At 39.8% G+C, this 12867-nt stretch overlaps 1 protein-coding gene across 2 annotated transcripts in view; it reads left to right on the forward strand.

The window, feature by feature from the left end:
* The window catches only part of ppp1r9a (protein phosphatase 1, regulatory subunit 9A), a 63484-nt gene that overhangs the window by 14008 nt on the left and 36609 nt on the right, over positions 1-12867 (forward strand). For both annotated transcript variants that reach the window (XM_074686318.1, XM_074686317.1), the window contains exons 3-4: positions 7108-7240; positions 8015-8135. In XM_074686318.1, the coding sequence (XP_074542419.1) occupies positions 7108-7240; positions 8015-8135 (254 nt within the window). The remainder of the gene's footprint in view (positions 1-7107; positions 7241-8014; positions 8136-12867) is intronic.

Consider the following 12867-nt stretch of genomic DNA (forward strand, 5'->3'; position numbering starts at 1 on the left):
AGTTGGAGATTGATGTGAAAGCATGCATTGATCCAAAACAAGTCCTCCTGGCTCTTAGCAGTCCCTCCAAGCTGCAGCCGGAGCTTGCATGCAAATGAGTCGTGCTTATGCTTGTCTCTTGAGGGTCTCTTGTGTGTATATTCATAGTTATTAACCCATTTATGGTGTACTTAGTATATACTGACCTGTCACTTGTTAGCTATTGTTCTTCTGCACTGGCAATTATCTCTTATTTTTTTATGTAAGAAAACTACTAGGAGTGGTCAAATACTAAAGCTGAAACATCCAACTCAAGATTTGTACTGTAATGTGCAACCTAACTTTCTTTTTGTTAGAATTTATTTTATGAAATTGGTATCAATCAGGAAACGGTGTAGAAGTGTGGGATTTGGTATCGCAAAAGGTAAAGAAAATTATTGATTGATAGCAAATCCTATTTATGGCTTATTCCATTTTTTCAGGACAACTTCCCAACAGCAAGGCAAGCTTTGCCCATATTTTTTGGATCCTTATACTCAGGAAAGACCATTCCTTCGTGTATCTATTTCTGCATATTACACATAATGCAAAATTTAATGGCAAGTAAAACATTCAGTGTCACTGACCTACAAGGAAACTTGTAGTGACTAGGGATAGGTATTGATAACCGTTTCCTCTGAAGAATTGCTCAGAAATGTTTCCATCCATTAACATCTTATGTTGTGTGATTCCCTTGTTGATTGTCTACAGTGCGCTAGGGTGGCTGGACCTTACGTCAACATCACACGCTCACGCTCCTCAGTCAGCAGCAGAATTTCCAAGACAATGACGAAGAGATAGAAGCGATCAAAAGCTTGAATCCACTTCACCAAAAAGATGCTGATCACACAAAGTGCAATTAGTGCAATGCCGTTATTTCATGCAAGGGTGGCAACACCACCATCATGTTAAAACATTTGTTTGACGCACAGCATTACATACCAATAGTGTCATGTCATATTTATTGACTTACAAACTCAATAAACATGTCATAGAAAACTTGTGAAGCCAACTTCTTTGGATAAAGAATTGGATGGATAAGCAGAATGATAATGACATTGGTATCTTATCAATACCCCCCCGGTAGTGACATGGATCAAGAGATCAGAGGTCACTGCAGACAACATCTTAATAAATTCAGAGCAGCAAGAGATTTCTCATCTTCCTGATTTCTACACTGTAACAAAGTTTTAAGGGTTTTTTTTAGATTTCAGTTGAAACGAGTGATTTAGGTTGAGTAGCCTCCTAAATACATGCGTATTATTACATGATTTGCACAGAAATAGTTATCAATCTTTGTTCCTCAGAGCACAGTTTTTTCCTTTGCGAGCACAACTTAGAGCTCGAACATATTAACTTTACTTCTCTTAAACAGGAAATCAGCTTTTCTACTCTGAGCAAGATGCTCTTACGCTGAGAGGGAGCTCAGCTTTAATGAAGTTACAGGCTGACGGCATCTGCAGCGCCGGCAGCTACTGCAGCATCCACAGATGACAGTGAAACCCCATTTCAGAGAAGTCAAACCAAACTCGCTCCATCCTCCTGCGAGGCCTGGAGATCAGATAACAACTCTGACAATCTGTGGAGGCACAAGCAGAACTGCTGTGTGCTCTTCAGCTCCAGTAACTCCATTGAAAGAGGTTTGATTACTGTCAAAACACAAAAATGTGTTTGTGCATGTGGGTTTGGTGTCAGGGGTATTGATCAGTGGGTTACATGGTGGGGAGATATGTGGAGGAAGAAGGCTGATATTGGTTGAAAAGGCTGGGAATGACATAATGAGAGAGAGTAGGAAGTCATTATCAGAGTTTGCAGTGTGTGTGTTAGATCTTGGAGAAGGGATTCCTTGTGTTTACTTTATATATGTCAAGTTATGATTCTCCTTTGTGTAGGACAGAGTGTAAAACATCCACAGATCACAGTGATTGAGATTTTAATCAGGCGGGAAAAGGCACTTTTTTGCTGATTAAATGTTCAACTCTTTTTGTCTGTGCAAGCTTTTTAAGTCCAAAGTGTTGGGTTATGCTTGAAAGAAAGCAGGCGGTGTAGAGGAATATTTTTACATGTAAATGGTTTGTGTTGTCTTAATCCTCTGAAAGACTCAGCAGTTCAATTCCAGGAGGGAACCACACACTCCTGTCGTATCAGGAAGTTGTGTGCAGAGATGGACATTTTGTCTGTCTTAACCCACAACACAAGACAAAAAGTGTTTCTGTCATCTTGATGTGATTAATAGAGATTTCAGACTGCTCTAATGATCCATATTGGTGAAAATCTGACACTGCTGTTTCCAGGGATCATTTCAATCGATTCATGTAGGTCACCGTATTGATATGTGCCACATAAAGCTGTCAGTGTTTGCTTTGTCTCTCGTGTCTGTCACAGACAGACATTTGATTCTGTCTGCTCTATCAAGTCGTGCAGTTTGTAGATGACTTAAAATGAGGATCCTGTACAAGCAAAAAATGAGGCTTTCTGATGTTGAAAGACAACACCAACACCAATATTTCCTCTGCAAGATTGTTTTGGTCCTGCTTTAACATACATCTCTACTTGCTGTGGTGTTGATTGAATTTTACTACGGATGTTTTCTAAACCCACTACAGGTCAGGACTGTAGCATCAGTTAATGGCTCTCTGTGATGCTCGACTATAAACCAGCACAAATGGCAGCTGACACCTTGTTGCACGGGACAGTTGGGCAGTGTTTGGATCTGGAAAATGGAGGCCAAATTTTTAGGTCTGTCTGTCTTTGAATAGAAATATTGCCAATTGATGCCAAAATACTCCCTCAGTGTGCCCTGAAATAATCACATTTAAAGTTGGAGTCTGTCATCTGTTGGTGGTGAGAAGCTAGCCCCCTGTGCTAACCAAAATAACTTCTAACTTTGTAGTCTACAGTAGGGATAGGAACTTACAGTAATTCCTGTCCTCGATTCCTCTATTGAATGAGAACTAGAGTGCTCGCAGAGTATTATTTTTATTTTTCTAACCGTAAAAAAATAGCATCTGTTAGACACAGACCTCACGGACCGCAATCAAAGACTTTTCATACATCTTTCCACTCTCGTAGATGCTATTCACCGTGGCGGTGGCTTGCACTCCGGTTTGAAAAACGCCATCAGCTCTCTGAAACCTTCACCTTCTGCTAAAATTAATTTGAGCATATCTCCAGTTAACATTTTGTTTACTTGCAGGCTAATCTTCCTCGCTCTATTTTTGTCACAACAACGTGCTAACAGGGCTAGCAACTGATGTGATGCCAGGCTGCCTGTTTTCTGTCTCCACTATTTTCTCCTTGTCCTTGTAAGCGTGGAACTATTTATTTATTTACATGCAAGTTTAACGCCACATATCTGTCACTGCACACTAACTTCATTGTTTGTGCTGAAGTATTTCCAGACGACACTTTTCTTGACTGACGTGTCGTATGTGTAGGGATGGGTACCTTTTACATTTGAAATGATATGGTTCCGATGCCCGGTACCTGGAAATTGGTACTGGTACTACTATTTGTGTTTATGTGGTAAAAAATATCAATTTGTTTAATAATAGATTATATATTTTTTTCAATTTAACATATTTATTCTTAGATATATAACCTTGCAATGCTGTGTTCATGTCCAGCACAGAAAATCGCCTTCACTTCCACTCCTTCACAGTCACAAGGATGCATCTAGGTACCTAAACATGGTACCTTTTGATTTTACATGAATCAGTTCTCGGTACTTTTGACAGAATTCGGTCGCTACCTATAAAAGTACCTAATTAGGTACCCATCCCTACACAGGTGTACTAAACGGTCCTGTATTTTTTGTGCTTTTGCTTTTGGTGGAATAACATGTTCCTCAAGAGTTGTCGTAGGTGCCATTAAGCAGTTGTTTTTGCTGAAATCTGGCTTGGTGTGCTAAAGCAGTGGCTGGAGAAGTTATAAGTTTGTATCCCGTCAATTATTTTCCCATCAAGTATCTTCAGTCAGGCGAAGACAAAAAGCTGGGTCACACATGCAAAGCTGTATGTGTTCAAGTTGTGTCGCCAAAAGCAGCACTTTCACCAGTGCGCCAATAAATATGAGTACTCAAGTACTCATACCCATCACTAATGTACAGAGTATCTGTTTCTTAAATCAGTCTGAAACACAACCTGAGCCATGGAAAATCCAGTGACTCTTGAGTTAACAGTAATCGTTAGTAATGTTAATCCAGTGCCACAGTTTAACCATGGCAATTTGTAATTTTTTGTCACATCAGCTAAAATATTTAAACTTTAAATTAACAGTTAAATAAAACAGCACGATAAGAACTTGCTTTGACAAAAATGTGATTTTAAAGTTAGACATATTCCTTGTTTGTTAACATGAAGGAGCCTCAGATGTTTTGGCTTCACTTTTTGAGGGCTGCCTTGTTTTCCATCTTTTGATACAGTCTATGACATACAAGTACAGGTGTTAGGTCGCTTTAGATTATTATTCCTGAGTGGTTAGCAGCTGCAGACCTGGTCTTTTCACCCTGTGGTAAACATGCTGCAGCATAGCCTGAAAACACAGCCAAGGTTAAACAGAGTTGCACAGTACTGCACCATCCCACAATCCTGTCTGTTTTACCTTAAATGTCCTGTTCTGTATTTTTTTTTTTTGTGAAAATCCAATTATTGTTAGAGCACAAAAGGAAATCACACATTCTATCTAAAAGAGGAAATGTAAAAATTTGTAGCCTTATTGGAATCCATCAAAAGATAGAATCAGCCGGCAGTCTGCTCAGGCCGTTTATTAATTCTCCAAAGGATTGGTCATTTAGAAGTGTGTTCTTTCTCAGGACGCCTGAATATTTTCCAAATTGACTCAACGAGGCCTTTCCTCCAGGGGAAACCAGGTAGTGTTCAGACAATCAGGGGATATAAATGGGTAATTCCCTTTTTAGAGGCAGACAGGTTTCTTTATCTTGTGGGTAAATGTTTTCCATTTGACGCTGTGGTCCATTCCTCTATTCTTTCACTTTCCAGCCACCTTTCTATTCTTATTTCCCCTGTGCACACTCTTTCATTTGTCTCACTCCCGCACCCGGTCAGCGTTGCTCTCTTGTCCGTCCTTTTCTTTTCTCACTTCATCTGTCTGTCAGATTTTTTTAGAGAACTCCCTCTCCTGCCCTTTTCTTATCTGTCTCCATCACAGCGCCTCCTCCGCCTCTCCACAGCTTGCTTTCTCCCACAGATCCACCCTCCTCTATCCTCATCTCTCATCATGACCTCTCTCTTCTTTTCGCTCTCTCTCAAGTGACTGGCCACATGCTAATGTGTGTGTAGCTAGCTCACGGTGACAGAGGGAGGCCATTAGAGAGGGGACTGACTGCCAACAGTGGCATTGCGTCCAGGACATCCAGGACAGCGTTAGCAATCGTCAGCAGTATGTGTTTGAGGATATGTGGCGTTCTCTGTGGGTGTCCTTTGATGATCTGAAATCTAAGTGTTAGCGTGACTTTTTATTAGCTTCTACCCTTTTTTAGCTTATGCACAGCATTATCTTCTTGTTTATAGGATATGTGGGTGTGTGCATGAGTTCCAGTGTGTGTGTCTGTGTGCGTCAGTGTGCATGCTAGCGTTAGTAATGCAGAGCTGTTGATCAAACTGAATGATTGATGACAGCCAGGTCATGGATAAAGCTCACGCAGACTAACAGTGGGAAGAATAAAACCCGACTGTGGCAGCATCACGCCACATCAATGAGCCCAAGCTGTGGGTACAACAAGCACACTGTCTCTGAAACAGATATGTTCATTTATTTATTTATTTAAACACCATAGTTAGCAGTATCTTTGCCTTTCAATGAGAGGTTAATGAAAGATACTGTGAAACACATCCTGCAGCATGACCTCTAAAAGAGACTTGACTCCCATTTTACAACTTTTTATGTTTTGAACTTGTTTGCACTTTTATCACATCATTACTCATCAGAGATATCATTCCATATCTTCACTCAAAAAGAGGAAACATGACAGAGATATATCTGGGTGAAGGCTCTTGTCAATGCATGTTACATGGCATGACGCCTATTGATCTCTTCGTAGAGCATATTTCCTGTTTTCACCTCGGTCAGAGAGGTCAGGGCACAGAGATGGGCAGCAAGCTTGTTGAAACGTCTCTAACGTGATGAAAATCTGTGGGAATGAGATGTCATTTGCAATGCCAGTGTAGTGTGCAACAAATTATTTCCCTTGTTTACTCCAGAGCACTGCAAGAGTTGCATAACTTTAATGATTGATGTCATCAAGCTGAAGGTGTGATATAGGAGAAAAATCCTTGCATATAGCAGACAGAACCAGATGGAGAATGTTGTTTACATTCTTATATTTGCAGCTGCAGTGTCACCTCAGTGTATCCTCATCAAAGCATGAGGTTTGCATGGATATTCATCCATCAGTGTGCATCCTTTGAACACCTGTGCACCTCATCTTCCATCAGCAGCAGCAGCAGCAGCCTTCTGCAGATAGCTGCACCAAAGACGTGACAACAGCATGCACGTTAAAGTGTGGCTGAACACAGCTCTGCTCCCTCCCTTCTCCTCTTCCTCTCGGGTGCAGACGAACAGTGAGAGCGCTTGGCAGGGATGAAATGTGAAGTGACGGTTGACTCTTGCTGTGGAGGAGAGGTTGCTACAAGGAGCACCACGCTTAGAGGAGGAGAGAGGCCTCTCTTTGCCCCCATCACCACATGATGTGTCCATACAGTTTCCTGTTGGTTCTTGGTCTTATCTGTGGTTGCGTTTACTGATTTATTTAATAAAGTGTATGTTTTAAATAATGCACTGGCTGTGAACAGTGTGACCATAATTAGCTTCCATTAACATGCATAAACCTCAACAGCAGATGAACTCTTTCTGCAGATAAACAACTGTTATCATTAGAGAATACAGGCGTCTAATCGTCTTTTTAGGACTTGTATTATTGAGAAGTGTACATTTTTTATCTTGCATGAATCAGGTATAGTGTAATAGAATTTAATTGAAGTTTCAGAACCGTGCTGTTCAAATGCGAGCTAACTTCTTTGTTTAATCCTTTGATTTAACTTCTGCAAACTGTTTCTTCTCCATCTTTAGGTGTTTAACACCTACTCCAACGAGGACTACGACCGGCGTAATGAAGAGGTGGATCCAGTTGCCTCCTCCGCAGAGTACGAGCTGGAGAAGCGGGTGGAGAAACTGGAGCTGTTCCCTGTGGAGCTGGAGAAAGGTGGGAAATAAAACCTTAAAACGTGGAGGTGGATCTTGTCAGTTACTTACCCAGTAGACAGAAACACCCACATGTGGGATGTCACTTTTTTTCTAATTAAAGGTGTGAAATTCCTATTTTTCTTTTCTCTGTCTAGGTTTTCTCCTCCATCTGTCAGTATCTTTTGCCTGTTTTTTTTTTTCTAGTTATGACTTAGAGTTTTGAATCCTGCCTAATCAGTCATGATGAGACTGTCTAATCTTCTAAACTTTGACATGTTTTCACCTTCTTCTAAGCATCATATTTCAGCTGCTCCTCTCAAAGCTCCTCAGGTCACGTTAAGGACACTGCAGTGCACACAGAGAGCTGATATTTATCTCCTTCACTTGTCTTTTTGAGGTTTTCCTGTGTAGAAATACAATATTGCCTAAAATAGAATGACTGTCAATGGTAGGATTTCACCATCCACTCTGTGTTATGTAACCCTAACCAGTCATGAATAATTAATGTTGGCTGGAGATGGAGGGATGCTACACTGGAAAAGGGATCTTCCCATTTATGTGAAGGCCATCATGCCAAAGTAAATACCTCCCCCTCTGCTTCATTAATAAATCAATTGTTTGAGCATCTTCATCCAGTTACTTTTCCGTGCATCCTGAAGCAAAACTCACTTATCTGTACCAGGGGCCATTTTGGATTTGGTCCAAGTGCATTGTAAAGTTAAGGAATGGGATTTCTTTGGCGCTCTGCCCGGTCACACACTTACATTACCGTATGTGGTCTGTATGTTTGCAGATGAGGACGGCCTGGGGATCAGCATCATCGGGATGGGAGTTGGTGCTGATGCGGGGCTGGAGAAACTTGGCATCTTTGTCAAGACTGTCATCGAGGGAGGAGCTGCTGAGAGAGACAGCAGGTGAGAGCTGCTCTCTTTGCCTTCACATGAAACACACAGACACAAACACACAGAGGCCAGTTCCCTCTGACTTCATGTTGAGTGTGGGAAGCTCATTTACTGTTATGACGTCCCACTGATGTGTGCTAGGTTTAATGTGGTCACTTTATTCCTTTAGCTTGATCTGCAACTGAAAAAAACAGTGGGGTATTAAAACCTTTTGGTACATTGAGCCACACTTCAAATTATGACCTCAGATGTGACAGCCAGTTAGATTCAGGAAACTACAGTATTAGTCTGAACCATTGGCTGTATATAGAGTGGACAGTGTGGCTCTGCCTTTCACTATTGTATGGTTTTGAAGCCAAAATACCCCCGTCATAGGTGCTGCCATTGGCAGCTGGAGTCTGAGTAGTAATTGCTATGAGAGAATTTAAGTGGAGCTGTCAAAATTAATCATTATTTTTTCTTTCCAGAGTCTAAACTCTTCTTGGCTCTACCTCCTGGCTTATTTTGTAACCCCCCCCCCCCAAAAAAAATACGCAAGAACGGCAGCTGTCAATCAGCAATGTTAAACATGACGTAAAGCCTCATTTTTAATCTCATATAACTAATGAATCGAAACTTTTCAGAAAAAAAGAGAACCTGAATACAAGGCAGCCAAATAATATCTTCAAACCACCTAAAAAATCAGATGTAAGAAACATTTCTACGAGGAGTATTAATTTTTTTAAGTTTGACCATAGCCCATCTGGAATGACTGGAGAATCAGATTTTTTGACCTATACTGCAGCCAGCCACCAGGGGGAGCAGTCTTTCTGGAGCCCTCACTTCAAGATGAGCAATATGACGTCCATTTTTTTTAACAGTCTATGGTATGAACGCAGGATGACCCAGATTATTATTCATTTCCTTTTTTTATAAGATTCACTTTTTGAAAAATACAATTTTTGGGACCAAATTCTGTTTTAATAAAGAAAAATAATGTGAAATAATAATAATATAACAGAAAACATCTGATAAAACAACAATGTTTTTGTTGCTGTTTTCTGTGCCTTCTAAATAAAATTCTGTTTTCAGTATCTCTCAGAATAAAACATTTCTTTTAAGTTCAAACAGAATAAATTCTGATGTGTAAACAAGACATGGATATTTTCTGTTTACACCAAAATTTAAAAATATCCTGAGGTTTAGGTTTCTGTTTTTTAAGTTATTAGTTATTAGTCAGCTGATGTCCTAGGTTAGCAACTGAGATCTAAGTTAAGTTGTCTTAAGTTAAAATTTTCACAAATGTTTTTTTTAGCTGTCAATTGGTGAAACAATGACCCTTTTGAGATATCTGTTAATTTTACAAACCTGTGATACAGCGGTACAACATCACAACATTTTGTATCTACTCGTATTGAGTGTGATCAGAAAAAAATGTCCTCCGTGTTAATATAATGAACAGGATATCAGACTTGTGTGAGGGAGGAGGGAGTTAAGCAGAGCAAAGCCAGGAAAGCTCGCCATGTGCTGGAGAAAAATGATGCACTTATCACATTTAGTACAAAAATACATACAGCAATTAATCAGCAATTTAGTTTCCACTTCCCAAACATCACCTTCTCTCCCACACACCCGTACACACAATACACAGTAACACTCTGTTCCTGTCAGATTTAGCAGCAGGGTTTCGGATTAAATCTGCTGGGAGAGGCAGAGTCTGGGACACGAAGCCCCGCACAGCACTGGGCTGTGTGGAGGTGTGGGTGCTGTGTGTGTATTGTGTGACAAAGATATTGCATTAGTTTGTTATGTATCTGAGTATTCTGTGTAACTTTGCAAAGTTGGAGCGTAGAAAATGAGAGGCTGCTTTATATTCACAGCATGTTTCGAGCTACGTCCCTGGATGATATGTGTGTGTGTGTGTGTGTGTGTGTGTGTGTGTGTGTGTGTGTGTGTGTGTGTGTGTGTAGCTGAGCTGAAGAAGCTATGTTTGCGTTGTGTGTCTTTGTGTATTATATTATAAGCGTGAACAGTGCAGAGTAAGCACTCAGTCAGGGGTAGAGGAGGAGATGACAGCTTCCCAGCAGGCGAGCAGTGTTGTTCTGCCTCTGAACCTCCATCTTTTTCCTATTACTGAACGTGTGAGGTTCAGGTTCCCCATAAACAGATTAAGAAACGATAGGCACTTCCATTCACTGCAGCATGAGTGTACGAGGTACTGTAAGCTCCATATCCACGCCGAGAACACTAGAGACCAGGTTGTTTGTGGTGGGTGTGTGTGCCTTCCAGGATTATTTTTTCCCTTATTTAGCAGCCAGAAACACACGAGAGAGAGAGATTAGTTAAAGCGTAGGGAGCAGAGAGCCAGGGTAGAGGAAAAGAAACAGCACAGGTGACAAATGTGTATCTTTTTGACTGTCACACTGTTTCTGAAATATGTTGTTTCTTTCAGCGAATATGCTAAGTTGAAAAGATCAAAGGGAGGCGGTGCTGAAGCTCAAGTTAAGTTCATGCCTGTGTCTGAAGTTTGAACTTTCTTTTTGCTGATTTGAACTGAGCAAAGTTCAAACTGGTTCTCAATTTATCCCCCTCAAGTGTTTCTGTTGTTTCTCAAGAGAGAGGGCCTGTAATGGTTTTGGGAAGTATATTTTTTATATTGCTACTTTGGACCAGACCACTTTCAGACTTTGTCCATTAATAGCCGTGCTCCTCAGAGGATGTAGTTTTTCATATGTTTTGTTGTAGTGAGCAAGAATTCTTTTTCTTTTTTTTTTTTTTTCTTTTTTTTTTTTTTTTTATGCCTTTACTTAGAGCAAACAGGACAGGGGACAGAGCAGGAAACAGGGTGATAGTGGGGAGTGACATGCAGGGAAGAGGCCGCTAGCTGGATTCAAACCCAGACAACTAAGGAATTGAAAATTGACCATTTTCACTTCCTCAGTTAAGCATGACAGCCTGTGGACATAAGGAATCATCCCAAAGCTCTCTGAGCTGAACCCAACTCTCACCCAGTCTCTTTTTGTTTCTGTCTGCACTTTTTAAACACCATATTTGACCCTATGACCTACCATACCAAGTCCGCCAGAGCATATCTTTACAATTGTACATGCTGTACCATCATTTGTGCATAAAACTTTTGCCATAGATCAATACAACCCTAATATCCCAAACTTTTGTAAAATGTATAGACTTACATCCAGACTAACTAAATTGCTAAAAAAGTGCAATAAACCATAAAAGAATGAACATTTTACACATTTTTTAAAATACAGAAATGTCATAACTGTATCCTTCAAAAATATAAATGAGAAAAAAATGTGATGATGTGCATTTACCGTAGGAAGCCATGAAAACAACCATGTTCTGGATCGTAATGTTGTTGTTGTTTACGCTTTATACTGGATTTCTGACATCAGTGGGAGGAACCAGCGCTCTGGGACATGTTGAAAAAGTACTGTAAAGTGTAACTCCCCAGAGTTTAAATACAGAAGAATGAGATATCTATATTATCTGGTTTCAAATTGAAACTAATATCAGAAATACTCAGTTATTTCTAAACTTAATACACAAATCACAGTGCTTGCACATCACTGGGCTCTGTAAGGCTAAGCTACACACCTACACTCTATAAGCCAAACAATGTTTATTGCCTACATACACAAATAGCCTTTTTTTATCATAGCCTGACTTTTATTTTTATAAGCAAACAGAAGAATCATGAGTTTTTTTATGAAAATGAGATAGTTTTATCTTGAATTGTCATCGTACTAATTCCAACACAATTCTGAATGTTTAAGAAAAAGCAAGAAAATCTGGGGGTCGAGGGCTTCGCCTTGCTACTTTGCAAAAGGCTAGCACGTGATCACGTCTATTTTAGGGCTAGGACGATATGTTATTCCCATGATTCAATTCTATTACGATTTTTTGGGAGCCGATTCGATTTAAATTCAGATTCTTCTGTATTTATGATTTTTGCGATTTTTAGTCTGCATTTTGACACCGCACCTTGTGAAAAAAGTTAAATGATGAGGATAATGTCTACAGACTTTATCAGAAGCCATATTTTTCAATAAAATACACATCACGTGAGCCAGAGAGAAAAATTTTACCCTGCTGGAGAAAAGTGGTAACTTTTTTTAATCCAATTTATAAACAAAGACTGAAATGAAGAATTTGAATTAGAAAAAAAAATAATTTTTAGACAAAGAATCCAGATTATGATATTGTCAAACAAAAAAATCCAGATTGTTTCCCCCACCTCTAGTTTTTAATCATGTATAACTCTAAGCGGAAGTAAAAAAAAAAACAAGAAAACGTATTAATTTCACACAAAAAAGGCTGTCATTGCGCTGAATTCTGTTGTGAAACTGGCAGTGTAAATAGTCTCTATTTTGATTTTCTTGACTTCTGTAGTTGGCCACAGGTGGCGCTGGAGGAACTGCAGTTTTTGCACTTTTAACTCGACTGTTCAACTTGTTCAACCCTGGTTGAGGATGCTACTTGGTGGTTCCCTCCTTTTCTACCCTGAAATTTTCTGTTCATCTTTGGCCATCTAACACTTTGGAAATGCAAAATTAACCATCACAGATAAAACAGTTCTACATGCTTAGGTACAAACACATGTGCACTTTTAACCCAAACTTGTGGTACTACAAATCTATGCTAATCAAATAATCTACATGTCAAAGGGAAAAGTTGGCCTTTGAAGTGTAAGTGCAACTTTCCAAAGTGGTAAAATATTGCGAGTGATCCCAGATATTTTTGT

Source organism: Halichoeres trimaculatus, unplaced genomic scaffold, assembly GCF_033239565.1.
Source record: "Halichoeres trimaculatus isolate MK-OKI-2021-1 unplaced genomic scaffold, fHalTri1.1 fHalTri1_scaffold_14, whole genome shotgun sequence".
Taxonomy (NCBI): domain Eukaryota; kingdom Metazoa; phylum Chordata; class Actinopteri; order Labriformes; family Labridae; genus Halichoeres; species Halichoeres trimaculatus.